This window comes from Cebus imitator, unplaced genomic scaffold, assembly GCF_001604975.1.
Source record: "Cebus imitator isolate Cc_AM_T3 unplaced genomic scaffold, Cebus_imitator-1.0 Scaffold862, whole genome shotgun sequence".
NCBI lineage: Eukaryota > Metazoa > Chordata > Mammalia > Primates > Cebidae > Cebus > Cebus imitator.
In genome coordinates this window covers 14,764-41,757 of record NW_016108177.1, presented here as the reverse complement: position 1 = coordinate 41,757, position 26,994 = coordinate 14,764, and the positions used below count along the sequence as shown (strand labels likewise).

General features: G+C 51.8%; 5 protein-coding genes across 14 annotated transcripts in view; 2 read left to right on the top strand and 3 right to left on the bottom strand.

The window, feature by feature from the left end:
• Window positions 1–8,148, top strand: part of ADCY4 (adenylate cyclase 4) — a 17,329-nt gene extending 9,181 nt beyond the window's left edge. For 4 of the 6 annotated variants that reach the window (XM_037735614.1, XM_037735610.1, XM_037735611.1 and 1 more), the window contains 15 exons: window positions 249–292; window positions 425–511; window positions 682–751; window positions 1,095–1,192; window positions 2,172–2,256; window positions 2,364–2,501; window positions 3,076–3,186; window positions 3,443–3,627; window positions 3,831–3,915; window positions 4,308–4,466; window positions 6,607–6,753; window positions 7,057–7,164; window positions 7,281–7,395; window positions 7,716–7,840; window positions 7,924–8,148. In XM_037735614.1, coding sequence (XP_037591542.1) covers window positions 249–292; window positions 425–511; window positions 682–751; window positions 1,095–1,192; window positions 2,172–2,256; window positions 2,364–2,501; window positions 3,076–3,186; window positions 3,443–3,627; window positions 3,831–3,915; window positions 4,308–4,466; window positions 6,607–6,753; window positions 7,057–7,164; window positions 7,281–7,395; window positions 7,716–7,840; window positions 7,924–8,076 — 1,710 coding nt within the window. In that variant the 3' untranslated portion in view covers window positions 8,077–8,148. The remainder of the gene's footprint in view (window positions 1–248; window positions 293–424; window positions 512–681; window positions 752–1,094; window positions 1,193–2,171; window positions 2,257–2,363; window positions 2,502–3,075; window positions 3,187–3,442; window positions 3,628–3,830; window positions 3,916–4,307; window positions 4,467–6,606; window positions 6,754–7,056; window positions 7,165–7,280; window positions 7,396–7,715; window positions 7,841–7,923) is intronic. The other 2 variants (XM_037735613.1, XM_037735615.1) reach the window with 2 other exon arrangements.
• Window positions 8,149–8,448: 300 nt separating this feature from the next.
• Window positions 8,449–13,929, bottom strand: LTB4R (leukotriene B4 receptor). 2 transcript variants are annotated; one of them, XM_017520643.1, is made up of 2 exons: window positions 11,455–13,929; window positions 8,449–10,833 (listed from the first exon to the last, which is right to left on the bottom strand). In XM_017520643.1, the coding sequence occupies exon 2, from the start codon at window positions 10,816–10,818 to the stop codon at window positions 9,754–9,756; it is 1,065 nt and encodes a 354-aa protein (XP_017376132.1). In that variant the 5' UTR covers window positions 10,819–10,833; window positions 11,455–13,929; the 3' UTR covers window positions 8,449–9,753. The 2 variants fall into 2 exon arrangements, with proteins under 2 accessions (XP_017376132.1, XP_017376133.1); XM_017520644.1 differs by having other exon boundaries at window positions 11,459–12,752.
• A 561-nt stretch (window positions 13,930–14,490) lies between these two features.
• On the bottom strand, window positions 14,491–16,443 carry LTB4R2 (leukotriene B4 receptor 2). Its single transcript, XM_017520642.2, has 2 exons — window positions 16,270–16,443; window positions 14,491–15,876 (listed from the first exon to the last, which is right to left on the bottom strand). Exon 2 carries the CDS (start codon window positions 15,864–15,866, stop codon window positions 14,790–14,792), a length of 1,077 nt encoding a protein of 358 aa, XP_017376131.1. The 5' UTR covers window positions 15,867–15,876; window positions 16,270–16,443; the 3' UTR covers window positions 14,491–14,789.
• A 1,894-nt stretch (window positions 16,444–18,337) lies between these two features.
• CIDEB (cell death inducing DFFA like effector b) lies at window positions 18,338–22,612 on the top strand. Its single transcript, XM_017520631.2, has 5 exons — window positions 18,338–19,907; window positions 20,202–20,346; window positions 21,289–21,438; window positions 21,666–21,856; window positions 22,038–22,612. Exons 1-5 carry the CDS (start codon window positions 19,867–19,869, stop codon window positions 22,168–22,170), a joined length of 660 nt encoding a protein of 219 aa, XP_017376120.1. The 5' UTR covers window positions 18,338–19,866; the 3' UTR covers window positions 22,171–22,612.
• Window positions 22,585–26,994, bottom strand: part of NOP9 (NOP9 nucleolar protein) — a 5,929-nt gene continuing 1,519 nt past the window's right edge. For 3 of the 4 annotated variants that reach the window (XM_017520624.2, XM_017520627.2, XM_037735616.1), the window contains exons 3-10: window positions 26,288–26,440; window positions 25,908–26,049; window positions 25,591–25,783; window positions 24,808–24,948; window positions 23,944–24,069; window positions 23,524–23,760; window positions 23,201–23,306; window positions 22,585–22,860 (exon numbers count right to left, since the gene is read on the bottom strand). In XM_017520624.2, coding sequence (XP_017376113.1) covers window positions 22,703–22,860; window positions 23,201–23,306; window positions 23,524–23,760; window positions 23,944–24,069; window positions 24,808–24,948; window positions 25,591–25,783; window positions 25,908–26,049; window positions 26,288–26,440 — 1,256 coding nt within the window. In that variant the 3' untranslated portion in view covers window positions 22,585–22,702. The remainder of the gene's footprint in view (window positions 22,861–23,200; window positions 23,307–23,523; window positions 23,761–23,943; window positions 24,070–24,807; window positions 24,949–25,590; window positions 25,784–25,907; window positions 26,050–26,287; window positions 26,441–26,994) is intronic. The other variant, XM_017520625.2, reaches the window with a different exon arrangement.

Genomic DNA, 26,994 nt, shown 5'->3' with positions numbered 1-26,994 from the left:
AAAAAAAAAAAAAAAAAAAAGATCCTGGGAGTCTAGTGAGTCAGGGGGAAACTTTAAGGAGGTTCAAACCACCCCTTCAAGGGCAGGTGGGATTTGGGAGAGAGAGAGGTCATTAGAGGGAGCAGAAAGAGCCCAGTCAAATGCCCAAGGTCAACGACATGTATAGATCATGCAGTGTGACTCATGGTGTACCTCACTGCAGGGAAAACACCCACCATGCCCACCTCCTCCATGTGCTCTCCCAACAGGAGAAGGCCTTGGCTTCCTTCAGCCCCCAGTGGAGCCTGGATCGGTGAGGAGTCCTGAGAGTCTTTGCCAGTGGGGCTGTCTGGGTGACCCTTCCATCCACCCTGGGGGGCTGCTCCTGCTTTGCCCAGATGCTCTGAGGGTCTCTGTGGTGATGGGCTTGGCTCTCACTGTGCAGGAGCCGTACTCCCCGGGGACTAGATGATGAACTTGACACCGGGGATGCCAAGTTCTTCCAGGTCATTGAGCAGCTCAACTCACAGAAGTACGGAGAACAAAGAGGGCTGGGAGGGCGGTGGAGGAGGGATGGTGCTCCGTGAGGGCCTGAGGGAAGACTCGCCTGACCACCCCGTCTTGCTCTCACTCTGCCCTCTTCCTGCCGTACCCTGCCCTCTGCTCTCTGGTGCCCTCACCCACCCTCCCACCTCCCACCAGACAGTGGAAGCAGTCAAAGGACTTCAACCCACTGACACTGTACTTCAGAGAGAAGGAGATGGAGAAAGAGGTAGGCTGCAGAGTGGGCGGCACCAAAGGACTTCCCAACTTTAGTTCCTTAGCCCTGGGGAGGGGTCAGTCCTTGGGTGTCCTCCCCAGGTCTGCTTAGTTTATGATCCTAGGAGTGAGGAGCTTGTGCCTCTCTCTAAAGGAAAGTCACTCTGTAGACAGAAGTACTGGGTGGTAGGGGGAGGACGGAGGGTAGCTCCTTAGAGAACTGGTAGGGTCTACGTGGAACTGAACTGGAGGCTGGGCAGTGAGGCTGAGGAGCCCACCTCTTGCCTGGGAGTGATGTCTTCAAGGTGATGGGCAGCACTGGGCCCTGTCTCCACCTCCGGCCCCCTCACTTTCAGTACCGACTCTCTGCACTCCCCGCCTTCAAATACTATGAAGCCTGCACCTTCCTGGTTTTTCTCTCCAACTTCATCATCCAGATGCTAGTGACAAACAGGTGAGAGTGCCCTGGGCAAGGGAGGCCCCGGCTGTCATAAGCTGATTCCCTTACCCTCATGACCCCTGCTCACATTTTCTTCCTTCACCCTTTCCCCTTAGCTTCAGGCTCTTACTAGCAGAGGAAATGTGTGTTCTGGGGAAAATGATAATCACAGCCCTTATCTTAACCTTGTACATCCTGTGGACTTTCTACACAGCACAAGCATTTTCTCATGAACGTCTCTTTTGGTGCCAACAACATCTCCATGAAAGCGGGTTTGTTTCCATTAAGAAACCCAAATCTGGCAGCAAATGCGTGAGCTTAGAAAGTAGTCCCTCATTCCTAGTTCACTGCTAGGAGGGACAAGGACTTGTTCTTAACTCAGCCAGGTGGCCAGGTGTGGTGGCCCATGCCTGTAATCCCAGTACTTTGGGAGGCTGAAGTGGGTGGATCACCTGAGGTCAGGAGTTTGATACCAGCCTGGCCAACATGGTGAAACTCCATCTCTATTAAAAATATGAAAATTTGCCGGGGGTGATGGTGGGTACCTGTAATCTCAGCTGCTCGGGTAGCTGAGGCAGGAGAATCGCTGGACTTGGGAAGCGGAATTTGCAGTGAGCTGAGATCATGCCACTGCACTTCAGCCTGGGCAACAGAGCGAGACTCTATCTCAAAACAAAACAAAAGAAAACGCAGCCAGGTTAAAGAGCTTTGGCCTATAGGCCCAGAGATCAGTCTGCAGTAGCCTCAGCCATTCTTGTGAGCCCCCACTGCCCACCGTATGGGTCCCTGTTCCCCCTAACACTGTTCTAGACCCCTAAGCCAGCCAACCCAGATCATCAGAATGCAATGTCTTCTAACAGCCGGGACCCCACCGCCAGCCAACCCAGATCCCCAGAACCACTTCCCCCATCTCCCACCCGGCTCACACAGCACCTGCATAGCACGCAGGGAGCCTGTTCCAGCACTTCAAGGCCTCGCTTTTGTCTCCCTTTAGGCCCCCAGCTCTGGCCATCACCTATAGCATCACCTTCCTCCTCTTCCTCCTCCTCCTTTTTGTCTGCTTCTCAGAGGACCTGATGGTGAGGTGGGCTGAGGGGTGGAAGTGGCGTGGCAGAGCCCTGGTCACAACCTGTCCTGAAGAGGGTGCCCCAGCCCCATGGCTAAGATGCTCATGCTCCCTCCACAGAGGTGTGTCCTGAAAGGCCCCAAGATGCTGCACTGGTTGCCTGCACTGTCTGGCCTTGTGGCCACACGACCAGGACTGAGAATAGCCTTGGGCACCGCCACCATCCTCCTTGTCTTTGGCATGGCCATTACCAGCCTGGTGAGGACAGAGGGGGCCCTATCCACCATCATCAGGGCATACTGGACCTGCCAGGGACTGAAAGGGAACCCTTGGATTTGGGCAGGCAGCTGGACTAAGCCCAGGGGATGCTGGCAATGTTGTATAAATAGAAAGAAAAAATTATAGTCACCAGCAGTCTACCATGTGGGCATAACATTTGTTAATAACACTGGTGAATGTCCTTATCTTTTTCTGTGTAGGCAGTTATTTATTACTTAGCTCACTTGGCTGCTTTTTCAGGATTTAGACTCATTCCTAGAATTCTATTCCTGGAGGGCACCTGGGAATCACCCACCAGCCAAGTTACAGAAGAGGAAGCTAAGGCCCAGAGAGGCTAAGTGGCTGGCAAGAGCCCACATAGCGGCTCCATGTCAGACGAATACTCTTGATACCCCTCCCATAACTCCTCCCCACAGTGAGGACCCTAGTGCTGAGGTTCCCTTCCCAACCAGAAATAGCAGGATCCAGCCCTTTGGGTGAGTCTGACCATGACTCATCCCTGGGTCTGCTGAAACCCAGCACAAGCCTCTTCAGCTCCTCATCCCCTCTGCAGTTCTTCTTCCCAGCATCATCAGACTGCCCTTTCCAAGCTCTCAATGTGTCCTCCACGACTTCCAACCTCTCCTGGGAGCTCCCTGGGTCTCTGCCTCTCATCAGTCTTCCAGTGAGTGTTCCCGCATGCCCTTAATCTCCTTCTGCAGACCCTTCCTCAGCACAAGCCCACAGCCCCCTGAGTGGAGGAACACTCCATTCTGTGGATTAGAACAGACACAAGTCACATCCAGTGTGTATCTGTGTGTATGACACTCCCGGTCTCACAGATAGGACCTGAGCCTGGGAGGGATAGGAAGGGAGCCCTCAGGTGTTCCCCACACTGCCTGTGGGACATGCCCACTCCTGATCCCTGCCTGCCCCCACAGTACTCCATGCACTGCTGTGTGCTGGGCTTCCTCTCCTGCTCCCTCTTTCTGCACATGAGCTTCGAGCTGAAGCTGCTGCTGCTCCTGCTGTGGCTGGTGGCCTCCTGCTCCCTCTTCCTGCACTCCCATGCCTGGCTGTCCGACTGCCTCATCGCCTGCCTCTATCTGGGCCCCTTGGACTCCAGGTGTGCACAGCTGCTGGACACAGGTGCCGGGCCCCCTGGAATGGGGGTGAGATGGGACACAGCAGAGCTGTCTTGGCCTCACTGAACTGAATCACCCACTGGGCAAAGCAGGAGGGAAGTGGAGGCCTACATGGGCACTGGGGGCAGGGAGGTGGCCAGGAAGGGGCAGAGCGAGGGGCAATCCTGATCCATGGCCCCCTCAGGCCAGGAGTGCTGAAGGAGCCCAAACTGATGGGTGCTATCTCCTTCTTCATCTTCTTCTTCACCCTCCTTGTCCTGGCTCGCCAGGTAAGTCACCCAGCTCAGCCCTCCAGGGCACACCTATGAGTGGTCCCATATTTGTGACTTGGTCTTTCTAATTTTCAGTGTTGAGTGCCTGCTGGAAGATTCTAAGAAAGTCTTCCTGCTCCCTTTCTTTCTCCTTCTCTCCCCACTCCTCCTTTCTCCCATGCCCCAGTCTGGGAAAGCCCATGCATAAGAAAAAGTCCGTTGCCACTTCTGTATCACTAGTCTGAATCTAGTTTCAAGGATAGTCTCTCTCCAAGGATACTTGCACCTTAAGTCCTAAACTGGGGATAGGGTGGGGCTGGTTTCAGGCATCAAGGAGTTGGGGCTTAACACGCAGGAGCTGGGCCTCCCCTGCTCTGTGTCTCCCCATGGCCCCTGGCAACTCTCCCCAGAATGAGTACTACTGCCGCCTGGACTTCCTGTGGAAGAAGAAGCTGAGGCAGGAGCGGGAGGAGACAGAGACGATGGAGAACCTGACTCGGCTGCTCTTGGAGAATGTGCTCCCTGCACACGTGGCCCCCCAGTTCATTGGCCAGAACCGGCGCAACGAGGTGACTCCTGACCCCCTGACTCCTGAGCCGTGGATGCCATAGGGCCTCATTTCGGATGAAAGTCTTGACCTATGACCCATCCCCTCTAGACCCCCCACACCCAAGCCCTTGTGCTTGTCAAGCGACTTTGTTTTCACAAGATCTTAGGTTCTGTCTTTGGTGAGCACAAAATTTCTGCATTTCAAATTCTTACTTAGAAGGCATGTCTTCTCTAACTCATGACCACTCCATTCATTCTGGAATCTTAGTCAGGTATTGATGGGAGCTGTCTGGAGCAGGGATCCCCAGCCCCCAGGTTGAAGACTGGTACTGGTCCATTGCCTGTTGGGAACTGGGCTACACAGCAGGAGGTGAGTGGTGAGCCAGCACTGCCTGAACTCTGCCTCCTGTCAGATCAGCAGCGGCATTAGATTCTCATAGGAACTCAAACCCCATTGTGAATTGCACATGCAAGGGATCTAGGCTGTGCACTCCTTATAGGAGTCTATTAGGTTGGTGCAAAATTAATCGCAGTTTTTGCCATTAAAAATAATATAATTAAAAATAATTACTTTTTTTTGAGACAGAGTTTCACTCGTGTCTCACAGGCTGGAGAGCATGACATGGCACAATCTCGGCTCACTGAAACCTCCGCCTCCTGGGTTCAAGCGATTCTTCTGCCTCAGCCTCCTGAGTAGTTGGGATTACAGATGCCCGGCACCACGCCTTGCTAATTTTTATATATTTTTTAGTAGAGACAAGATTTCACCATGTTGGCCAGGCTGGTCTCCAGCTCCTGACCTCAGGTGATCCACCTACCTTAGCTTCCCAAGATGCTGAGATTACAGGAGTAAGCCAATGCGCCTGGCTTTAATTACTTTTAATGGCAAAAAAAAAAAAAAAAGCAATTAATTTTGCACCAACCTATAACTAATGCCTGATGAAGTAGAACAATTTCATCCCAAAACCATCCCCTCACCACTGCCCAGATGTGTGGAAAACTTGTCTTCCACGAAGCCCATCCAAAATCTAGGACTAAAAAGGCTTCATGGCACTCATTTTGTGAATTACCTTCAGATCTGATTCCATCTGGGTCAAAAAGTTTGGGGACCACTGGTCTGGAGGATACAGTCCACCCCTCTCTCTAGACCTGCACTATCCAATATGGTAGCCATTAGCCTTATGAAAATTTAATGTTAATTAATTAAAATAAAACATTCAGTTCCTCAGTTTCACCAGCCACATTTTCAGAGCTCAATAGCCACTGCAGCTAGTGGCCCCTGTATTGGACATTGCAGATAGAGAACGTTTCCATTGCAAAAATTTCTGTTGGATGCTCCTGCTTTAGATCCTCAAAACTCTTGCTATAGCCAAACCATCAGGAAGTCACCCACATATTTGTGCCATCTTACTCGTACCATCACCTGCTGGCCCTCTGCTGTGGAAATGCTCTTGGCTCATATTGAGGGGTGTTAAAAGACACATCTCCAGAGCTCTTTCACAGCCTTATGCCCCCGCCACCTGCCCCCTGCTTTCAAGATCAGGAGTAGTTCTCCTTCTTGTTTCTTCTCTTACAGACACAGGAAATCTTGTAATCGATCCTTTTCTCTCTTCACTTTGGCTGCTAGATAGCTGAGAGCCAAAATCTAGGACTAAAAAGGACTTCATGGCACTCATTTTGTGAACCACCCTCAGATCTGATTCCATCTTTATAATCTTACCCTTATTTTCTCTTTGCCCCATAGTCCCTATTGTTGCTTATTTTATCTTTCATTCTATACCTATCTTAAGTGACTTAAACACTTAAACACTTTTTACCTTTGGTTTTGTAGCCGGCTTAATTAAACACCTTTCAGCAATAAGATAGGATATAACAATAATTCACATTGACAGGATCCCAGTTCTAGAAGTGACTCCCTTCATGTTGCTGTGGGGTGATCCTGACCCCAAACTTCTGTCTCTTCTGGAATCACAATGAGATCCAAGCTTTGATTCCTAAGTAACATCCCTGGGGTAGTCTGGCCCTACTCCTCTCCCTCCTTCCCAATTCTCCTTCAACAGGGAGACCAGGAGTGTGGACACAGGGAGGAGGGTCCCACGCAAACCCAGAAGGGGGAGGAACATGACACGAACCCCTTACTCCAGTCTCCTGCCCTCCCAGGATCTCTACCACCAGTCCTACGAATGTGTTTGTGTCCTCTTCGCCTCAGTCCCGGACTTCAAGGAGTTCTACTCTGAATCTGACATCAATCATGAGGGTCTAGAGTGTCTGAGGCTGCTCAATGAGATAATTGCTGATTTTGATGAGGTGACAACTCCAAGAGTCTCCCAGACCCTATGCCCCAGATTCTAGAATTTCCCACCAGTCCTTCCTTCCACTTTGCTTTTCTGGCCATGAGGTCAATCCTCCCCTCCACAGCACCCACTCGCCTCCTCTGATCCCCCAGCTCTACCCACTCCAGCAATATTGCCCACCACCAACCCTCTCCTTCCTGACACCATCCCCACTCCCACAGCCTGATCCTTTAACTCCAAAGGCTTGGGGCTGGGCTTCTGGGAGAGGGGAGGGAAAGAGCGAGAGAGACTGGGGACAGGCCTCCTCTCTATACAGCTGCTCTCCAAGCCCAAGTTCAGTGGGGTGGAGAAGATCAAAACCATCGGCAGCACCTACATGGCAGCCACAGGCTTAAATGCCACCTCTGGACAGGATGCACAACAGGTATGGCGACCCTTCCTTACCTGCCACCCTCCTCTGGTCTCTCATTGATGGGCCCAACAGTGAGACTTATTCTTGTGCTCTCACTGGCTCACCCTGGTGGGGGGGCCCATTGCCAGGATGCTGAGCGGAGCTGCAGCCACCTTGGCACTATGGTAGAGTTTGCCGTGGCCCTGGGGTCTAAGCTGGATGTCATCAACAAGCACTCATTCAACAACTTCCGCCTGCGTGTGGGTGAGAGACCTCCCCTGCTGCAGCAGTCTGGTACCTCCTCACCTTCCTGAGCTTGCCCCACTCCAAGTCCTTTGATAGCTGCTCCCAGTTCATCCCTGAAACCCCTTTCCTGACTCACGCCCTGGGATGGGGTGTGCAGCTACTGGCCCAGGAGGTACAATGCTCTCCCACTCTTTTTCTTAAGCTACATTCTCCAGCCTTAGAGACACCTCCTCTCCTCTAGGGCCACCACCCATGCCCTTCTCCCTTCCTTCCAGTTTCTTGTGCTTCCTCTTTCCCTCTTCCTTCTCCAAGTTTGTCATTACCACATCCCTTATCAGGGTTGAACCATGGGCCAGTAGTAGCTGGAGTGATTGGAGCCCAGAAGCCGCAATATGACATTTGGGGCAACACAGTGAATGTGGCCAGCCGCATGGAGAGCACAGGAGTCCTTGGCAAAATCCAAGTGAGAAAACCACATTGGAGGCATGGGGGAGGGGGACTAAGAATAGGGCCACCTCCATATTCCCTCACCCCCTCCAATTGTAGGTGACTGAGGAGACAGCCTGGGCCCTACAGTCCCTGGGCTACACCTGCTACAGCCGGGGTGTCATCAAGGTGAAAGGCAAAGGGCAGCTCTGCACCTACTTTCTGAACACAGACTTGACACGAACTGGACCTCCTTCAGCCACGCTAGGCTGAGACCCCATTCCCCTTCTAAGAACCTCAATAAAGAGAAGACTCTGGGATGTCTGGAGCCCATTGATGTCAGAAGCTGTTTATATAGCTGGGGATCACCTTCTCTTTGCCCTTCAGCGGGAAGTATTCTTCCCAGGCCAAATTGTGTGTGTGTGTGTGTGTGTGTGTGCGCGCGCGCACGCGTGTGCACACATGCATGCATGTGAGACTGAGCATGTTGGAAAGGAGTGATTTTTTTTTCACAAAGACAACTCCCTCAGCCCCTCTGTCAACTTCTTCCAGTATTTTGTACACCTTGGAAGCATAATTTGGCCACATGACTCAAAACAAAGATTTACCCTTTCCTGCCCCCTACTCACAAATATTGGAGGAATCTCCAGGGAAATGTCATTTGAACTTTATTCATTCAACAAACACTAAATAAGTACCTATTATGTGCTCACTATACAGAATGGGCAAGAGGTCTGGGAAATAATCTGTTAGGTCCCTCCCAGTTTCAGCTGCTGTTCTCAGATTGGTACATCATGCTTTCCAGTAAGGACCTGTGGACAGTTTAGAGGTCCATCCGATATCCCTTTGCTTCCTTCTGCATCCTTCTGCACAGATGCTGGTACATGGGTCTTGAGGTATCGATGGCTCATTCTCACTGGCTCATATTTTGGGGTCCATGGGAGATATCTTAATATACTAGATTTGTTGTGGACGTTGCATGTGGATATTTGGCTTCACTCTCCTACTTGCTGTTTTGGTGTTTTTTTTTTTTAATGAGAAAGAGCCAAAAAGTACACTGCTGCCACTATTGTTGCCATCTTCCTAAAACCTTGTCAGAACAGAGCTGGACCAAGTTTCTCTACAACAACAGTCATCTCTAGGAAATAATGACTTATCCCTCTCACTTTTGGGAATCTTTGTTTCCTGGGGCCCTCAGCCCCACCCTGTGCCAGAGTGTGTTGTGGAGGTTAGCAGATGCTGATGTGCAGAATTCTAAGGGATGAGATCTAATGACTTGGTCCTCAAGTCTGGTTTCCTTGTGAAATGGGGGGAAGGAAGGCAATCCCCTAGAACATCTCCTATGGAGAGGACAAAGATTATTGGCAGGAAGTTAGAGTCATGCTAACAAGGATACCTATCACAGGCTTCAGGGAAGATGTTTCACAGCAGTTCTATTTTCTCAAAATGTCCCTGAGTCACAGGGCCTGGAGTGATAAAACTACATGGGTGGTCTTCCTAGACAAGCTGCTTTTGGAGTCTGTGGACTATATTTTGCTAAGTATGATCTGCAGACTATGGACTTGGAATCACCTGGGTTGGGGACAGTCTATGTCTGTCTTTGTGTCCCTTCCAAAATTATAAATCACGGGGAACCAAAGGACATGACTCTCAACTACTGAGAGGGGCCCCACCAGGGTGCCCACAAGCAACCCGATACCCACAGCACATGTACCCCACTCACAAGGCTGACCCAATTTCAGACTTCAATTTTAATGGTTAAAGCTGCCTGTGGGAGCCAGGCTGGAGCACTCTCTCACTCTGCTCTCACTTGTTCCATTCCTCCCTCTTCTTCCACTCCACCCCCGCCTCCCACGCCCCAATGCCCTCCACACCCCTGCTGCTCCTGGCTCAGAACTGGCTCAGAGCTGGCATTCTGCCAGGAGAAAAGTGAGTGTCCTTCCACGAGGCCTAGGTCAGTTCGTTGGACTCTAGAGGACTGGAGGTGGCAGTAAGACTCTCGGCAGGGCCGGGCTCCAGAGCGGTAGGGACGTTCTTCACGCTCTGGCCCACGCTGCCCCCGCGGCGGGTGCTGGACACCTGGGAGCCCGTGCCCTCCAGCATCTTGGCCACGAAGCCCACGCCCGCCGAGCGCAGCAGGCTGCCCCCAGCACATGCATACAGCAAGGGGTTCACGCTGCTGCTCAGGAAGGCGAGCGCGATGAGCACGTTGCGGGCCAGTTGCAGCTTCAGCCCCAGGGGCCCGGACCCTGCAGCCTTGCCGGCCAGCGCGCGGCCTGCCTCGGCCAGGTTCACCACGTGGTAGGGCAGCCAGAAGGCGGCGAAGGCCAGGATGATGAGCACCACCAGGCGGCCGGTGCGGCGGCTGCGGCGGAAGCGCCGGGCCTGCAGCCGGCGCCCAATGTCGGAATAGCTCGCCACCACAGCCAGGAAGGGCAGCAGGAAGCCCGTGAGGGCCTCGAAGATTAGATGGAATGCCCGGTGCCCTTCGGTAGGGTACTTCGAGAAGCATAACAGGCTCATGTTGTTCGATTTTAAGACCACTTTGCGGTACGCCAGGACGGGTGTGGCCAGCAGAAAGGACACCACCCAGATGCCTGCCAGCACCAGCCGAGCCAAAGCCTTGGTGCGTAACTTCTGGGACACAAAGGGGCGGGCTACTGCCAGCGAGCGGTCTAGACTCATGGCTGTGATTAGCAGGACGCTGGCGTACATGCTGACGCCGCAGACATAGTGGCACAGGCGGCAACCAGCCAGTCCAAAACTCCAGGTGCCTTGGGTCAGGAAGTGAAGGAAAAAGGGAGCAGTGAGCAACACGGCCAGGTCGGCCAGGGCCAGGTTCAGCACCATGAGGGCAGTGACAGAGCGCTTCTGCATCCTTTTCAGGATGCTCCACACTACAAAGCTGTTGCCAGGAAGCCCCACAGCCAGCGCCACTGACAGTAGGATGATAGCCAGCAGAGAGATGAACTTGACACCTAGCAAGGAGGGTGCTGCAGAAGATGTAGTGTTCATGTCCGTCGGGAGGACCTGGAGAGTGAGTGCGGACACACGCATAAGAGTAGAGGACCAAGGGTTTCCTGAGGCCATGGACACACCTAGCCTGAGAACTCCGGTCTGTCTCCAGGGTCAGCAGCATCAGAGGTCCCTCTGAAATATACTGCTCCCATCGCTGCCAACTGATGTCTTAAAGGGATCTGGTTGAGTACAAAGACTAGTTTCCTAACTGGGTTGTGGGGCCTCTTCCTGCCCACAGACCCAATTGCAAAATATACAGTGACCGCAGCAGCAGCAGCAGCATTTCCAGACCTTTTCAGCCGCCTCCCCTTAGGAGACCCTAAAGCCTAGAACCAAACTGAGAGACTTCCTACCAATGCTGCACCCCTTGAAAGGCCAGCTTTTTTGCCCCGCCAAGCCCTGAGTCCCTCAATCCCATTAACTTTCCCAATCACCTGCCTACTGTCCCCAGAGATGCCCAAGGTCAACCAGAAATAACAGGGATGGAGAGGAGTTAGTGGACAAGTGATGAGGACAAAGCCTCCCAACTTTGTACACTGGTCAGACTTTCTTTGGAGATTCCTTTGCACCTTCTTTCATGGCTGCACACCATCCCACCACCACCACAACCACTGCCGTTCCCAGGGTACTTACTTACACGCTTTGGCAGGTACTGGTTGGAAGCTGGTGCCAATCCCAGGGTCAGGGCAGGCTGGTGTAGCCTATCCCTGGATCAGTCCCAATGCCAAGGGCCTGGCCCCAGGTCTATGTGCTGTTAGCTAAGTCAGCCAGAGAGGAAGTACTACGTAGCAGGGGAGGGGGAAGATGCATCTTCCTGAGGGTGGGGCTGAAACCCTCACCTACTCTCTTCACTAGGAGCGGGGATAGTCTGTGTTCCAGGGCAACCCAGAAGGCAGGAGTACTCCTCAGAGGTGGGGCCAGATGAGAAGAGACCAGGAAGGGGTAGTGAGAGACGAAAGAGGGGTGCGGGGAGTGAGTAGGCTGGGTGTGGCCTCAAGATGCAGGTCTAGACTGGAGAACTGAACAAAGTAGTGAATTGTATCATATAGGAGGAGGTAAGGAAGCCAGAGAAGGAAAATGGGCCTCCGATTGAGAGGCTAAAATGCTGATATCTTTGTTTTTTGCATTAATAATGCAGTTTTTTTGTTTGTTTGTTTGTTTTTTTCAGATTAATAGGAAGTGTAGGTTGGAGCTGTGACTAGGTCCTGGGTCTGGGTTTGGGTTAGATAACATCGTGATTTAAAGAAGGCATGTCAGTAAATGCTGAAGGGGGAAGAACTCTGTCCTTGGCTTCAGTTCAAGCTATGATCTAGGTTGTGGGAAGAGGGCCATCTCCCAGCACCCCCTCCTCTCTCCTTACTTAAAGGGATGGTTCCATTTAGGTCAACCAATTCTCCATTCTCTTTGGTAGAAGCCAAAATACAAATGGTCTTTTTGGTATCGCACATTATGCCAATCATTTCCCCTTTCCCCAGGCACTTGCCTTGTGCTTGCCCATGTGGTTACCCTGCCGAGCCTGGATTTGAGATCTGGGCAAGGAGATTGGTACCATCTCTTTCCTATCTTCCCACAGCCCACTACCCAGTTCCACTTTAGACACACAGAGGAAGCTGAGTATGAGCTAGGCAGCCTGAGCATGAGGAGCAGGAATGAGGGAGCAGGAACAGTGATATGTCATGCCCACTCTGCCAAGAGGAGAAACCAGGAATGCGGAAACGGTTACCTTCCCCCTTTCCTGGACAGAGGAACATCTCCTTTCCTTGAAGTCTCCTGCAAAAGCTAAGAACTAAAAATTCCTGGCCGGGTGTGGTGGCTCATACCTGTAACCCCAGCACTTTTGGGAGGCTGAGGCAGGCAGATTGCTTGAGGTCAGTAGTTTGAGACCAGCCTGGCCAACATGGTGAAACCCCGTCTCTACTAAAAATACAAAAGTTAGCTGGGGGTGGTGGCATGTGCCTGTAGTCTCAGCCACTTGGGAGGCTGAGGCAGGAAAATCGCTTGAACCCAGGAAGTGGAGGCTGCAGCAAGCCAAGGTTGTGCCACTGCACTTCAGTGCCTGGGTAACAGAGCGAGACTCCATCTAAAAAAAAAAAAAAAAAAAAAAAGAACTAAAAATTCCTTCCTTCAAACTGACCATGAGCTTTCCTGCTTCCCTTTCAACTCTGACTTCTCAGGAAATATGTAAAGTGTAATGGTGATCACTGAGGTCCTTATCCTTTCCAGAACCTCCAATTGCTGTGCTTGGAGAAAAGCCAGACCAGAATTGACTTCGTAGCTGTCAGGCAGAGGATATGACAAAAAAGATATGGGCTGAAACCACAGCAAGAACTGAAGTCAGAGTTGAGGAAGGGCTTTCTGACCACATAGGCTGTGAGAGATGGGGAATATGTAACAGGGGAAGTTAGGGAACCTCTGCCCAGTGCATGAGGACAGAAAGAATCCCCTGAGACCTGTGTTTGGGGATAGAAGCCTGGGTCAACCAGAAGACCCTTCAGATAGAAACTGGGTTGTCCTTGCCTCCTTTTTCAAGCTGTTCCCCATCCACATCTCCCTTGATGGCCTTTCTTCCCCACACCCAGGACCAGGAGCTCTAAGCATACTCCCTGCTGTTCTAGTTCACAGGTTCTAATTCACTCCAGTTTTGGTGGCCCTAGCATGGCCCTGGGGACTGGGTTTCCTTTGCTCTGTTTTGACTTCCGTCTGGGGGGCAGGGAGGTGTAAACTGTCACTAACATAGAACCTTGGGTGATGGTCAGGGTAGCTGCTTGAGAGGCCAACAATCTCAGTTTGTTGGGAAACTGATAGGGCCGAGACAAGGGATTTTCAGTGCTAAAACTTGGGAAGTCCTGGGCCAACTGGGATGAGTTGGTCACCTTAGTGACCACAGGTGTGTACTTGTGGATGTCCCCTGAAAAGAATCCCATTCTTTGTCCCCTTAATTAAAGATGTCAGGATCTATAACCATTTTTAAACCTAGATATAGATTCCAAAAAGTGGGGGCAGAGAAGTATTGGGGAAGGGGCTAGGAATAGCTAACAGCATCTTGGAAGGAGCCCAGACTTGGCAGAAAAAAAAAGAAGAGGTGTCACTTTCCTGAAAAAATTATTCCTGTCCTCTAAATATTCCTGCCATTCCTCATAGCCCCTGGTGGTCAACTCCCAGACTTCCCTGAGTGAGTGCCTGCTCCTGGGCCCCTTTTCACATCAGGTGGCCTTTGCAGGGATGATCAGATGGTCAGAGAGGAAGGTAAGTCTCAGACTCCCAGGGCCCCTACACCACTGTCCACTCCTTGTGTGCTTCTCACACCCACTGGACCAAACACAAGATACGCAGGAAAAGTTTCCTTTTCAAATCCACAGATTCACCTTCCCCTTCCAGAGCCATTTCCTCCCCCAGAGGTTTTTATAAACCTCAGATAATGGATCCCATTCCTACCCCTCATCCAAGCTCCCATAGCTCTCCTTCCATTGTCTCATTTATTTCCAGGGTGATTCTATGGGTTGGCCTGTGGAACCAGGGCATCTGGGCTGCGGAGGGAAGGACAAGATGCCACCGAAGGCCGGCACTGCCCAACCCTGGCTTGACCCGCAGGGAACTAGGTGGCTTCAGTACAATTCAGGCATGAAGAACCACGGGTCGGTGTGGGGGATAAGGGGGAGCACACTTAAGTCACCACCTAATGGCTTCCCAGTGTATTTCACAATAACAGCTATTGGCAACAAGTAAGCAGTGCTGGTACATGGGTACATGCCAAACTGCAAGCACGAAATAGTCCTTAACAGAGACCATCACCACACTCATAATCCCTCAGTTTGGAGGAAACTGAGCCTGCCCCAGGTGTATAGTAATCCTACCCAGCCAGATCCAAACTCCAGTCAAAGGGTCCCCAAACGTTCCAGAACACTGAGCTCCGGAAGGTGGGGGGATGGAAAGGGACAGGCAAGGGCAGCAGGTTGTAGGGTTTGGGGTCAAGGGTCCCATTCCGGACTGTCCTTCTCCATCCCACCCCCGGGGTCTCCATTGCCTCGGCCCTGCCCCACCACTTTTAGCTGAGGAGTAGTTCGGAGTTCCATGGTCCCCTCCCTAGAGCGGCCGCCCCCTCGGGCCTCCCCGGAGCCTTCGAAGAGCCGCGTGAGGAAACGGGGACCTGCCCGGGGCAGCAGATCCCCAGCGGTGAAGACGTAGAGCACCGGGTTGACGCTGGAGCTGAAGAAGGCCAAGGCTGTAGTTCCCGCTCGCGCAGCCTGGCCGGCCCCGCCCAGCTTCGCCAAGGCCCCTTCGGGTGGAGCCAGCGCGGCGACCGCCTGCAGGAGGTTGACCGCGTGGTAGGGGGCCCAGAGCAAGCCGAAGGCAAGCACGATGGTGCTCACCAGCCGGCCCACCCGCGCCCCGTGCCGCCCGGAGCCCCAGCGGGCGCCCCGCAGCCGAGCCAGCGTCACGCTGTAGCAGCCGAGCATCAGCCCGAAAGGAAGCACGAAGGCGGTCAGAGTCTCCAGGCTCAGGTGGGCGGCGGCGTGGGCCGGCGACGGGTGGCACAGCTGGCACACGCGGTCCCTCCACAGGTGGCGGTAGACGGCGGCTGGGACGGCGAGCAACAGGGCGGCCAGCCAGACGGCCAGCAGCAGGCGGCGGGCCAGGGCCGGGCTGCGCAGCCTGGGCGCCAGGAAGGGGCGGGTGACAGCGAGGCAGCGCTGCAGGCTGAGCAGGCCGGTGAGCAGCACGCTGGCGTACATGCTGAGCGCGCACACGTAGTACACCGCCTTGCAGCCCGCCTGGCCCAGCGGCCAGGCCTGCCCGGTCAGGAAGGCCACGAAGAGCGGCGTGAGCAGCAGCACCGCGCCGTCTGCCAGTGCCAGGTGCAGCACAAGCGTGGCCGCCAGCGGTCGCCCCCGTGCTGGCCGCCAGCCCGCCAAGCTCCACACCACGAAGCCGTTGCCGGGCAGCCCCAGCAGCGCCGCCAGCAGCAAGAAGGCTGTGCCTGTGGCCCGCGAAGCCTTCCAGCTCAGCAGTGTCTCATTCCCTGGGGGACGGTAGCAGACCGACATCCTTCTGGGCCTACAGAAGGGTGGAAGGGGCCACAGAGGGCGTTCAGGGGTGGGGCAAAACCCCACCTGTGATGCCTGATGAGAAGGGGCCATGCCTCCTCCTGACTTCCCTGCAGCCTGCCTCTTTTCTGCCTGTGAGTCCTGACTTCCAAGATTACCCAAACCCCACCTGAAACACTACCCCTTCTTGGAACCCAGATCCCCTGCTCCCAGTCAGTTGACCTGCCCGACTCCCGGCTCCTTCCCAGAGCTCAGTGGTAAACAGGCATCAAGTCCTCACCCCAGGCTGTCACTGTCTCTACCACCACTCCTCTAGCCTGGCCTCTCCTTCTTTCCAGCCCCAATCCTAGTATCTCTGGACAAAAGTGTATGGTGGGGTGTAAAGGTGGGCAGATCTACTTACCAAGGTGGGAGCAAGCAAGATTGGGGCCCTGGGAAGCTGAAAGGTTAAGCAGTAGTGGGCGAGGTGCCTACTCCTGTCCTATGCCTGTCACATTTGCAGAGGGCAAGGCAAGAATGGGGAGGGACAAGATGAAGCTCATCCGGGGCCTCTCCTGGGGCCCCTCCCTCACCCCACTCCTTCCCATCACCAATGCATCCAGGCGTCCAGGCATGTGAGAGCCTGCCTTGCCAGGAAACAGCATAAGCTGAAGGGGGACAGATAAGATTACCTGGCTGTGGAAGAGAATAGGAGAACTCTGCTGAATCCTGACCCTGGTCCTGCTTCTCTTCTCATCCCTCCTCCAGCTCTGGCCCCAATCCCCCCAGTCCACTTTCTACAGTGTGTATGTTACCTGGCCTCTCTGGCCTATAGAGGTGAACCAAACAACTCAGCCCCTCAGCTTCTCTATCTTTGCCTGTTTCCAGCTTCCTGGTCCAGCTGAGCCCCTTTTCTTAAACTCCTGGCCTACCTCCTCCCATCTCTTGCCTTGGGCCCTGCCCCAGTCACTCCACCCTCAGGGATCTCACCAGGCTGTCAATGACAGCTTTTCCATGTAAGGCATGGTGCCAGATTCCAGGAGGAACAGGGGATGCATGGAGATATAAGGGGCTTATAACCTGGTTAGGGAGTCATGACACACAACCATGAAGAGACCCCACTACCAGGCTGCACCAGGATACAAGACAAGAAAGAAAAAGATGCAGTAGAGACATACTAAGAAGCAGCCCTCTCTTCTTGGAAAAGTCAAGCAAAACTTGGAAATGAAGAGATCTGAGGGGGGCCTGGCAGATCGATAGAGTTGGGGTAAGGGAAAAGAAAGGCCTCTGTGTGGGTAACCCCCCCATCTAGGCACTGAGGAATGAGAGCTAAGCAGAACCCTGGCACAGTTAGGGCTTGAGGAATATCTCACTTTATAGTGTTACTACTCAGCTATTTCCTTTTATATAATCCTTTACATAATCATATATTAGTTTATAGAAATAGGGCTTGAAGTCTCCCTTTATATAATCCGCTATATATAATCATATAATAGTTGATAGTATGAGTGCCATGAGTGCCTGAAGAATATTTCCCTACATATATACCTATAATTATATCTTAGTTCATAATCGGAGGAATGCCTAGAGCAGACACAGTGCAGAGCATGAATTAAGGGAAAAACAGTTATACCAGGACAAGAATCCATGGCCCAGGGGCAGAGTTCAGTATAGTAAAGATACCCGCTGCATGGCAGGCTTGGAGCGAGAGCCACTCCTCCTGATAAAGGAGTTGTAGGACCTTGCTCCAGTTCTTGTGGAAGGCTGCCCTCAGAACTGCAATCCACCTTGGTGACTGTGAACTTTGTCAGCTCTTGCTACTGGGCTGCTTGAAAAGCATCTTCCCATAGAATCCATTGGAAGCTGCCAGAAGGTGGCAGTAACCTTGACAGCTCTGTCACTACTATGTAACTTAAAGCATCCTCCTATAAATCTTCTTAGAAGTAGTTTTCCCATAGATAGAAGTATTGCACACTTCACCCTCTTCATTTTGCACGGACCACCTTCAAGCCTCGGTGACCTAATGGGGGTGGACCCCTTACTGCACACGGCCCTTCCTTTCGTGGTAACGGGGCCCTTGCCTTCGTGGGAACGGGTCCCTTGCTGCGCGCTGTCCACCTCCTGGCCTAGGTGACCTAATGGGGGTAGACCCTATGTTTTATTGCTCACGACCCTATCACTATCCTTCAAGATGATTTCACTCACTGCCCTGCCCCCTAACCTATACACAATAAATATTCATGCTTCTGGACATTTGGGGCTCGCTCACCACCCTCGCCAGCCTGGCCTCACCGGCCTCGCCGGCCTTGCCTGACTCTGCTTATAGGTGGTGTGGCTCCCCGAGCCCAGCTGCATTTTCTTTGTACTTCTGTGTCCTGTCTCTTTATTTCTCGGATCCTGCACCTCAGCACAGCATAAGGCTCACCCCACGACCCTGTGGGGCACTCAGCCTTACATCTGGCTCCCAATGTGCCATACACTCTGCCCAAGTAACAGCCAGAACTTGACGTTCCTTGGGCAGGGCACCAGAAATATTGTCTTAGTTTGGGTTCTCCCAAAGAAGAGCTTGAACTAAGGGCTTGGGTACAGGTAATCCTGTACTTGGGAGGCTAACTCAGGAAGTGAGGGCATAGGGTAAGACAAGAGAGAGGAAAGCCATTAAGAGTGTGTGAAGTCCCTTCATTAGGCCTTGGGAACCTCTGAGAAAAGTACAGATTGCCCAAGACAAAAAGACTGGCAGGGTGATCAGTCCAAAGCATTTATTAGGAGAACTTAATGAGTGGGTTGCAGCATATCCTCACAACAGACAGTGAAAGAAAGAGTTGTTCTACCAAAGTATGTCCAAAACAAGGGGGTCAGGGTATGGAGTTTATGAGGGTTCAAGGACTTTGGCTCAGTGCCAGGGCCAGTTTCTTTCGGTGTTTTGGGCAACAACCTGAATACCTTTTCAGTGCCTGGTAATGTTCAAGGCTCTGGCTTGGGCTCAGGCCTCCAGGGGAAATGCAGCTGGCCAGGTGACAGAGCCATCAAGTTACTCTGTGTTTCTTTGTCAGGACACAGAAAAATAGTGGGGAAGCTGGGGACCCTACAAGGATCCTGGGCAGGAAAGCAGGGATTGTGTTCATTTGAGGGTTCCACTGTCAGTGAGAGTCTCAGCTTCCATGCAACTGTCCATCACAGCTGCAACTGAAATCAGAGCTAGGACACAGTGTACCAAAAGCTAAAGTCTTGATCCTGTCAAAGGACATCCCTGTCCCATTCACATCTCCTTCATGTCCATTAATTGGCAAAAGGGGAAAACTGAGAGAGGTCACTTAAGTGTGGCGGAAGCAGGCAGTTCTGGAAAATGAAGCCAGAGCAATGGGCCAGCCTGTCCCTTGACCAAGGAGGAAGGAGCAGGTAAGTAGGAAGGCCAGCGTCCCAGACAGGACCCTAATGATCCTGAACCCATGGATCAGGATCCATCCTCTCCTCACACCCTTCCTGGACACAGTTTCACCTCTCATTTTCCAAAGCCCTGCCATGCTGCCATCCCGCTTCCCCACACTCCGCAGGGGTTCCCTTTTCCTAATGCTGCAGCTTACGGCTTCTCCAGTAGGTGGCAGCATACACCGAGCCGCTCACAAAACGCAGCTTCTCAGAGCCTGAGAGCCGGAAACTGTCCCTAGAAATTCCCTCCATAGAAATACAGAAACACCAGAGGTCACATTTCATCCTTTTACATGGTTCCCATCTACCCTCACAACACATGCCATCACCAAAGGCATACAAACAAGCTCCAGTGGCTTTTGCCGGGCAATTCTTCCTCCAGGACCACATCTGGCCCCTCCTTCATCCCTCCCCTTGGACTTTGCCCTTCTTACTGGTCAGGCAGGGGGGCCAGAGTCCAGGCTTGACTCATTCCCACCTCATCCTGGGCTGAGATCTCAGGTTTGTAACAGAAAACACCACTGAAGCCCCAGCATAGCAGAGAACCACTCAGCCCAGAAGTTCCAGGGAAGAAGGAACTCTCCCGTCCACCATGGAGTATCTCTCAGCTCTGAACCCCAGTGACCTGCTCAGGTGACTGCTAACCCTCCGCTGTACCCCCCACCTTTAGGGGATATGGGTAGGGCAACAAAACTCCATTCAGCCCCTAGGAGACTCAGCAGTACCCTGCCTCTCCTGCTCCCCACACCACAGTGAGCTTATCAAGCTCCTGAGCCACCCACGGCCCACCTGCACTCCAAGGTCTATACCCCATCCCTAATCTGCAAACCATTCCTCCCTCACCAGCCCCCTAGCCACCCCCATCATGCCCTTTACACTCATCAAGCCCCTTCTTGCTTCTTCTTGACTTTTCTTCCCAACTACCAGGTCAGTATCTAGTATAAGCTCAGAGTTTGGACGGAGGGTCTGGACCTCAGCTCTGCCACCCCAGCGACCTTTCCGTGTCTGTGATCACAAGCGGACCATACGGAAAGGCCTGACAGCTGCCACCCATCAGGAACTGCTAGCCAAAGTAAGTAGGCCAAGTTCCTCGGTTCCTATAGCAGGGGCAGCCAAGGGGCTCGAGAACAGTGACAACTTGGGATGATGGAGCAGAGACGGCTGAGGTCACACAGCTGCCCCTCTTTCTGAGGGCTAAAAGCAGTGGGGTGGGCCTAATGACCTCCAGTCAATTTGTTCATTTTCCACAGTGAGGTTGTCTGTGGGAGCAGGGGAAGTAGTGGCTAGGGAGAGCTGGAGGGATGGAATTCAGAAGCCAGTATGGAAAGGCAATTGGTATGACAAATCAAGTTCAAATTCTGCCACTTTCTGTCAAAACCTCCGCTGTACCCTCCACCTTTAGGGGATATGGGCAGGGCAACAAAACTCCATTCAGCCCCTAGGGGATTCAGCAGTTCCCTTCCTCTCCTGTTCCCCACTCCACAGTGAGTTTGTCAAGTTGTTCAACTTATCAAAACCTCAGTTTCTTTATCTATAAAAAGGCAATAATACACCACCTCGTAGGGTTGTTGAGTCAGAGGATAATGTAGGTAAAATCCTCATACCTGGTACAGAGTAAGGACTCAAAAAGGTTAAACACTATTACTGAACACACTTCTGGAGAGCTCTGAGGGTGTGGGAAAGTGAGGTGCCGCACTGTAGGACAGAAGGGTGGACTTCATGAGAACCTGGCTTGCTTTCCAATTCCAAAACAGGAGTGACTTGGAGGGGAGCAAGGGGAGATGCCAGTGACATGGTAGGAGCAAAGAGGAACAAGGTCAGCCTCTAGCTAGGATCCCCCAACAACTGAAGAACACTGAGAGCAGTAGCCTTTAGGAGGGATGGCAAAGTCCCAGGAAGTCGAGGTGGGACATCAACCAATGTCTAGGCCCAACTGATGGATGTTGGGCAGCTAATGAGGGAAGGGGCATGGGGTAAGACCTGCCCTTCCTTTCTGCTTCTTGCCATTGGGCAGGCATTGGAGACCCTACTGCTGAATGGAGTGCTAACCCTGGTGCTAGAGGAGGATGGAACTGTAGTGGATAGTGAGGACTTCTTCCAGCTGCTGGAGGATGACACGTGCCTGATGGTGCTGGAGTCTGGTCAGAGCTGGAGTCCCATCAGGGTGAGGCCTATACTGGGGCTGCTTCCACTGCCCATCCTTTATAGCTCTCCCATTTGTCTAGCCTAACACTGATTCTGGGGACAGAGGTGCAGGGGGAGTTGCGGAATTGTCAAGGATGTCACACAATGGACAAGTCCAGGCCAGGGAGGGTCTGACCCACTGCTGATGGGGATTAATGGTGGGTGTCTGGTGTGAGGATCTACTGCACTGATGGGCATGTCCTACAGAGTGGAGTGCTGTCATATGGCCTGGGCCGGGAGAGGCCCAAGCACAGCAAGGACATCGCCCGCATCACCTTTGACGTATACAAGCAAAACCCTCGAGACCTCTTTGGCAGCCTGAACGTCAAAGCCACATTCTACGGGCTCTACTCTATGAGCTGTGACTTTCAAGGACTTGGCCCAAAGAAAGTACTCAGGTCAGAAATCAACATGTCATACTTCCCCATCCCCTACAGTCGGATAGTCCCCATCATTCCTCCTCCTGCACCCACCTAACCCTAGTTAGCTCTTGCTTGTGGAAAGTCCTCATCTCCCAGCTTGATAGCCTCCTCCCAGGTTTCCCGAATCATCTGATTTCCTCTTATCTCCGCCCTTCAGGGAGCTCCTTCGTTGGACCTCCACATTGCTGCAAGGCCTGGGCCATATGTTGCTGGGAATTTCCTCCACCCTTCGCCATGTAGTAGAAGGGGCTGAGAAGTGGCAGCAGAAGGGCCGCCTCCATTCCTACTAAGAAGGGCCTCTAAGCTTCTGTCCCCAGACCCATTCCAAGAGACACACTGCAAACACTGTGACAGCATCAAGTTTCAGGACCTGAAGACAGTACAGGCTAGATAACTTACCCAATTTCCCCACTGTCTTCTGACCCCCTTGTGACAGAACCTTTCAGCATAATGCCTCACATCCCAAGTCTATACCCTTACCTGAAGAATGCTGTCCCTTCCTAGCCACCTTTCTGCCTCCCACTTGCCCTGAAAGGTCACAAACCTATCCCCAGGCATCTTGATCTGAGCTTGTCTGCTGCTACATCTAATCCCCTACCAAAGCCTCCTGTCCTTAAACTCCCCAGCATACTCATGACAGCCCTCTCTGACTTTACCCTGAGATGTCTTCATACCCTTCCCCCAAAAATAACAAAAACATTTCAAATAAAAATATAAAATATTTACTACTAAGACTTTTGACTCCAACTTAAACAGGAAAGGGATGGGATGGATACTCCCTTTTGCCCTCCCCCATCAACACCCAGTCCCAGATCCAAAGCCTCAGTCTTCAAGTATAGAGTTCAATGCCCGCCTCCGCTTGGCCACCGCACCCTGCTGCTGTTCCCAAGCCTCTCGCCGCTTTAGGAAAGTAGTCAAGGCCACATTTCGAGCCACATGGTGGCCAAAAGCGTCTCTTATCAGCTCCTGGTTCTTCTCCCCTGTAAAGGGAATCACTCATGTTTAGTACCATCCGTGCTCAAAGACAGACTCTACCTGAGGTAAAGATCCCTCCATTTCCCGCAGACCCTGGGACTGCCACTGGGATAAAGTGAACACCTCACTTTCCAAAGAACAGAAGTCAGAGGGCGGGGTGAGGGCAGAGAACTGCACAATCAGTCAGCAGAAGGGAAGGGGAAAGTAGACTGCTAAGAACCCATGAGCAAAACCACTCTTTGGAACTGAGGACTGTTGAATTTCAGTAGACTCCCCCGCCACCCAGAGATCTGGAGTAAAAGAAGGGAAAGTCTGGAAACATCGAAGAGAGGGGCTGGTACTCACCCAACTCAGCAGCAATTTCCTTCCGGGCCCCCAAGGCTGCTCCACTCCAGATGGCATCTAGCACACGGCTGCCATGGCGACTACAGGCCAGGGCCACATATTGTCCCTGTATTAAGACAAACAAAGAAGGTTCCCCTAGCAAAGTCCACAAAAGTGTATTTTGGGGGCCTGCAAGGAGTGAATTTTCTGAAGAGTTTAGGGGCTGAGTTAAAATAGTCTAGGAACTATATAGCCTCTTTGCATCTGAAGGTATAGTACTGGAGAAGGTCATATTCTCTAAATGGATGATGGTGGGGAATCAAAGCAGAAGCCAGAAATCTAACCTTTAGGTTCTGCAGCACACGGCGGCGCTGCTTGCGCGTCACAGAGGGGCTGGTCAGGATGGTATCGAGCACATGAGAGCCAGCAGGACTTTGGGCCAGAGCCAGAAGTTGTAGTCCCGTCAAGGCACCCAGACTTCGAAGTACAAGACCAGGAGTAGAGAAGTGCAGCAGATGCTGCAGCAGTAGAGATCCAAGAACTGTCACTTCCCCCAAGGCCCTGGCTGAGGCTGTTTCTACCTGAGAACACAGAGATAGGAAATTAGGAGGCACCAACAAGCCAGGTGGATGAGCCCATCCCCAGGACATTGCCACCTCCACCTGGATGAAATCACCACACTCACCTCAGGAGTCAGAGGCTTGCTAAACCCTGGGAGGCCTGGCTCCCAATCAGTCACCAGCTTAGCCTCTTCCCTATCTCACCTGGTGCTCCGCGGGCACTGCCCCCTCCTCCTCCGTCAGTCCATAGTACACCTCATAAGCCATCAAAGTGGCAAAGAGAGGCACACAAGCCAATTGCCGGGATGAGGGCTCTGCACAGTGGAATGCCTAAAGGAGAAGACAAAATATGATGAACGTGGGAACTTCTCCATCCCTAACCTCAAACTCAAGGGAACACCTTCAGGAAAGGAAAGAAGGCCTAACTCCATAAGAATGTGAGCTCCATGACAGCAGAATTTCATGCCTTGCTGTATCCCCAGACTCTATCACATACAGAGGTTAATAAACATTTATCCCTTAAAAAAACTTCTGTCTTAGCTCTGGGAGACAATTATTATTCTAGGACTGTGAAATAACATTTGACCTCAGCCAGGCACAGTGGCTCATTCCTATAATCCCAGCACTTTGGGAGGCTGAGGCGGGATGATCCCGTTTGGTAATGGATCGTCTGAGGTCAGGAGTTCGAGATCAGGCTGGCCAACATGGTGAAACCCCATCTCTACTAAAAATACCAAAAAAACCCACAAAAACAAAAATTACCTGGGTGTGGTGGCAGGCACCTATAATCCAGCTACTTGGAAGGCTGAGACAAGAGAATCACTTGAACTAGGGAGGCAGAGGTTGCAGTGAGCCGATCTGGCACCACTGAACTCCAGCTTGGGTGACAGAGCGAGACTCTGTCTCAATAACAACAAAAATCATTTGGCATCTTTTCCCCCATTCCTGTAAGCTCCTTGGGCATTAGACTTCCTGAGTCCAAAGGTACAACAACTTAAGATTAGATAAATCCTAACTGGTAAGAGTTGGACTGATGGCATAAACAGATTATGAGTAATATCTACTTACCTCCAACAAGAGCTCTAGGACCTTGGCTTGGTAGGCCCCAACTCTGCGACAGGCCCCCACCAGGGCAATGACTACCCCTGGGTGGCCCTGAGCCAATACAGCTTCTAGGACAGGGCTCAGCTCCTCAAACACAGGGGACAGCTGATGGGAAACATGGGATGTGACTGTGGCATTCTGGTAATGGTAGACTACATTATTCAGAGAAATCTTCCCACTGAAAACAACTAAAAATGCTACATAAAAAGCAATGCCAGTATCAGGACTTTTGTTTGGATAGATAAGACCCAGGACAAGGAGCAGTCTTAGAGGTGCCACCTCACAGGAAGGAACTTTGAGTGGCTCTTCCCTATGTATAAGGGAGAACTAGGGGCAACGGGGGACTAAAATTAAACCTGCCCTTCCACTCTAACCCCCAATGCATGAGACCACAGGGAAGCCCACCTTGGTCCTATGCAGCAAGGGAAAAGAGAAGCTATGGCAACAGCTCTAGCACTCATGTGGACTTATAGCCAAGTACCAGAGTCTGGGTGGGCCATGGAACCTCTTGCTATAAACTTGAATGAAGCCAGTCTCTTGCTGGTCCTCATACGTGAGAGAAGCCAAAACAAATTCTCAATAGAAGGTAGGCACCTTTATCCTAAGCTCTGGAAAACCTCAAGGAATAATTTTTCAAGAGGAATGGCCAGCATAACGTCAAAAATACATAGAGGCAGGCACACCATAGAATAAGGTTCAATGATCAAGAATTAGCAGAAACAGATCCAGCCCAGGTTTTCAACTCACCAGTTCAGGGGTGGTGACTGCATCCAGTAAGCGCTGCAAAGGGAAGTTGGCAATGGGATGTGCAGCCAGGGTCTGCAGCTGCCCCTGCAAGTGCTCCTCAAAGAGGCTCTGGAGCCTTGGAGGCTCCAACACCAGCAGGACCTGTTCCAGGAGTCTGGAGCTCGTCTGATCTCGGAGAAATAGCAGTAGGGGACTAGGGACAAGAGGAGCATCAGGCAGTCTTAACTCCATTTCATGTAAAATCCAGTTGCACTACATCATCTCATTCATTTCACACAGCCCCACCAACTTTGGTCAATTCTAAGACCCGACCATACCTGCCATCTACTGAGGAACTGCAAGTACTCAGGTAACTAATCACAGCATTGCAGAGATGGGCACAAAACTGGGGTAGTTTGCAGTGTAAAACCTGTAAGGCCACTTGAAGACAGAAGCTGGAGATCTTATCAGTGATAAATACTGTGGAGAGAGGGCAAAAATAAAGCAGCTTTCCCAAAATCCAGACAACCTGCATAACCTCAAACTTTAGGCAAAAAGATACAGGGCACTACGTACACAAAGGGACTATACAAAGTGCTTTCAACGTCAAACCAGCCCAGGTTTGAAAAGAAAGAGGAATAACCTGACCCAAGGGCCTTGCTTGGTAACAATCACTTTCAGAAAAGTAGGTATGAGACCCTCCTACTTCCCTCCTTACCTGCAATGTCCTTCAGAAAGCAGGAGCTCAGGTCCTGAAGGCGATTCAAGAAGGTTTCAGGGACTTCAAAATCAGCTGGTTTACATTCCCAGGCTGGGGCCCTCTGTGCTTCTGAAGGAAGATTAAGAACATGTGCAGCAGGGAGATCACAAACTGCCACCCAAGAGAGAACAATTCCATAGATGAACAAGGATTCTGCTTGGATATGCAGAACATTTGAAGTACAGCTGAATGTCTCTTCTGGATGACTGAACTGAGACTACATTTCTGTCTTAATTTTTCCAAAAGCTTCAACCAGCTTCCCCATGGTCCACAGAAGACAGTTCAACCTCCTCAGCCAGGTATTCAAGGCATTCCAAAATCAAGTCTCATTTAAACTCTCTAACTTTGTTTCCTAGAGTTTTTCCAAATGTAGATGACAACCCAAGACTGTATCATGAAATCAAGTTAGTAATCTTGACTAGCATTCTTTTTTTAATGAACTAGAGCAGAATAAAGTTTGGAAAAGAAAAGGAAATAACAGAGTGGGCTGTATGTAGTAAGGGTACTGTTTTCTGAACTTCTTATTGAGTCCAGTACACACACATTTGTATGTTAAGTCATGCTTTAAAAAAAAAAAAAAAAATTGGCCAGGCGCCGTGACTCACACCAGTAATCCAGCACTTTAGGAGGCCAAGGCGGGAGTTTGAGACCAGCCTGATCAACAT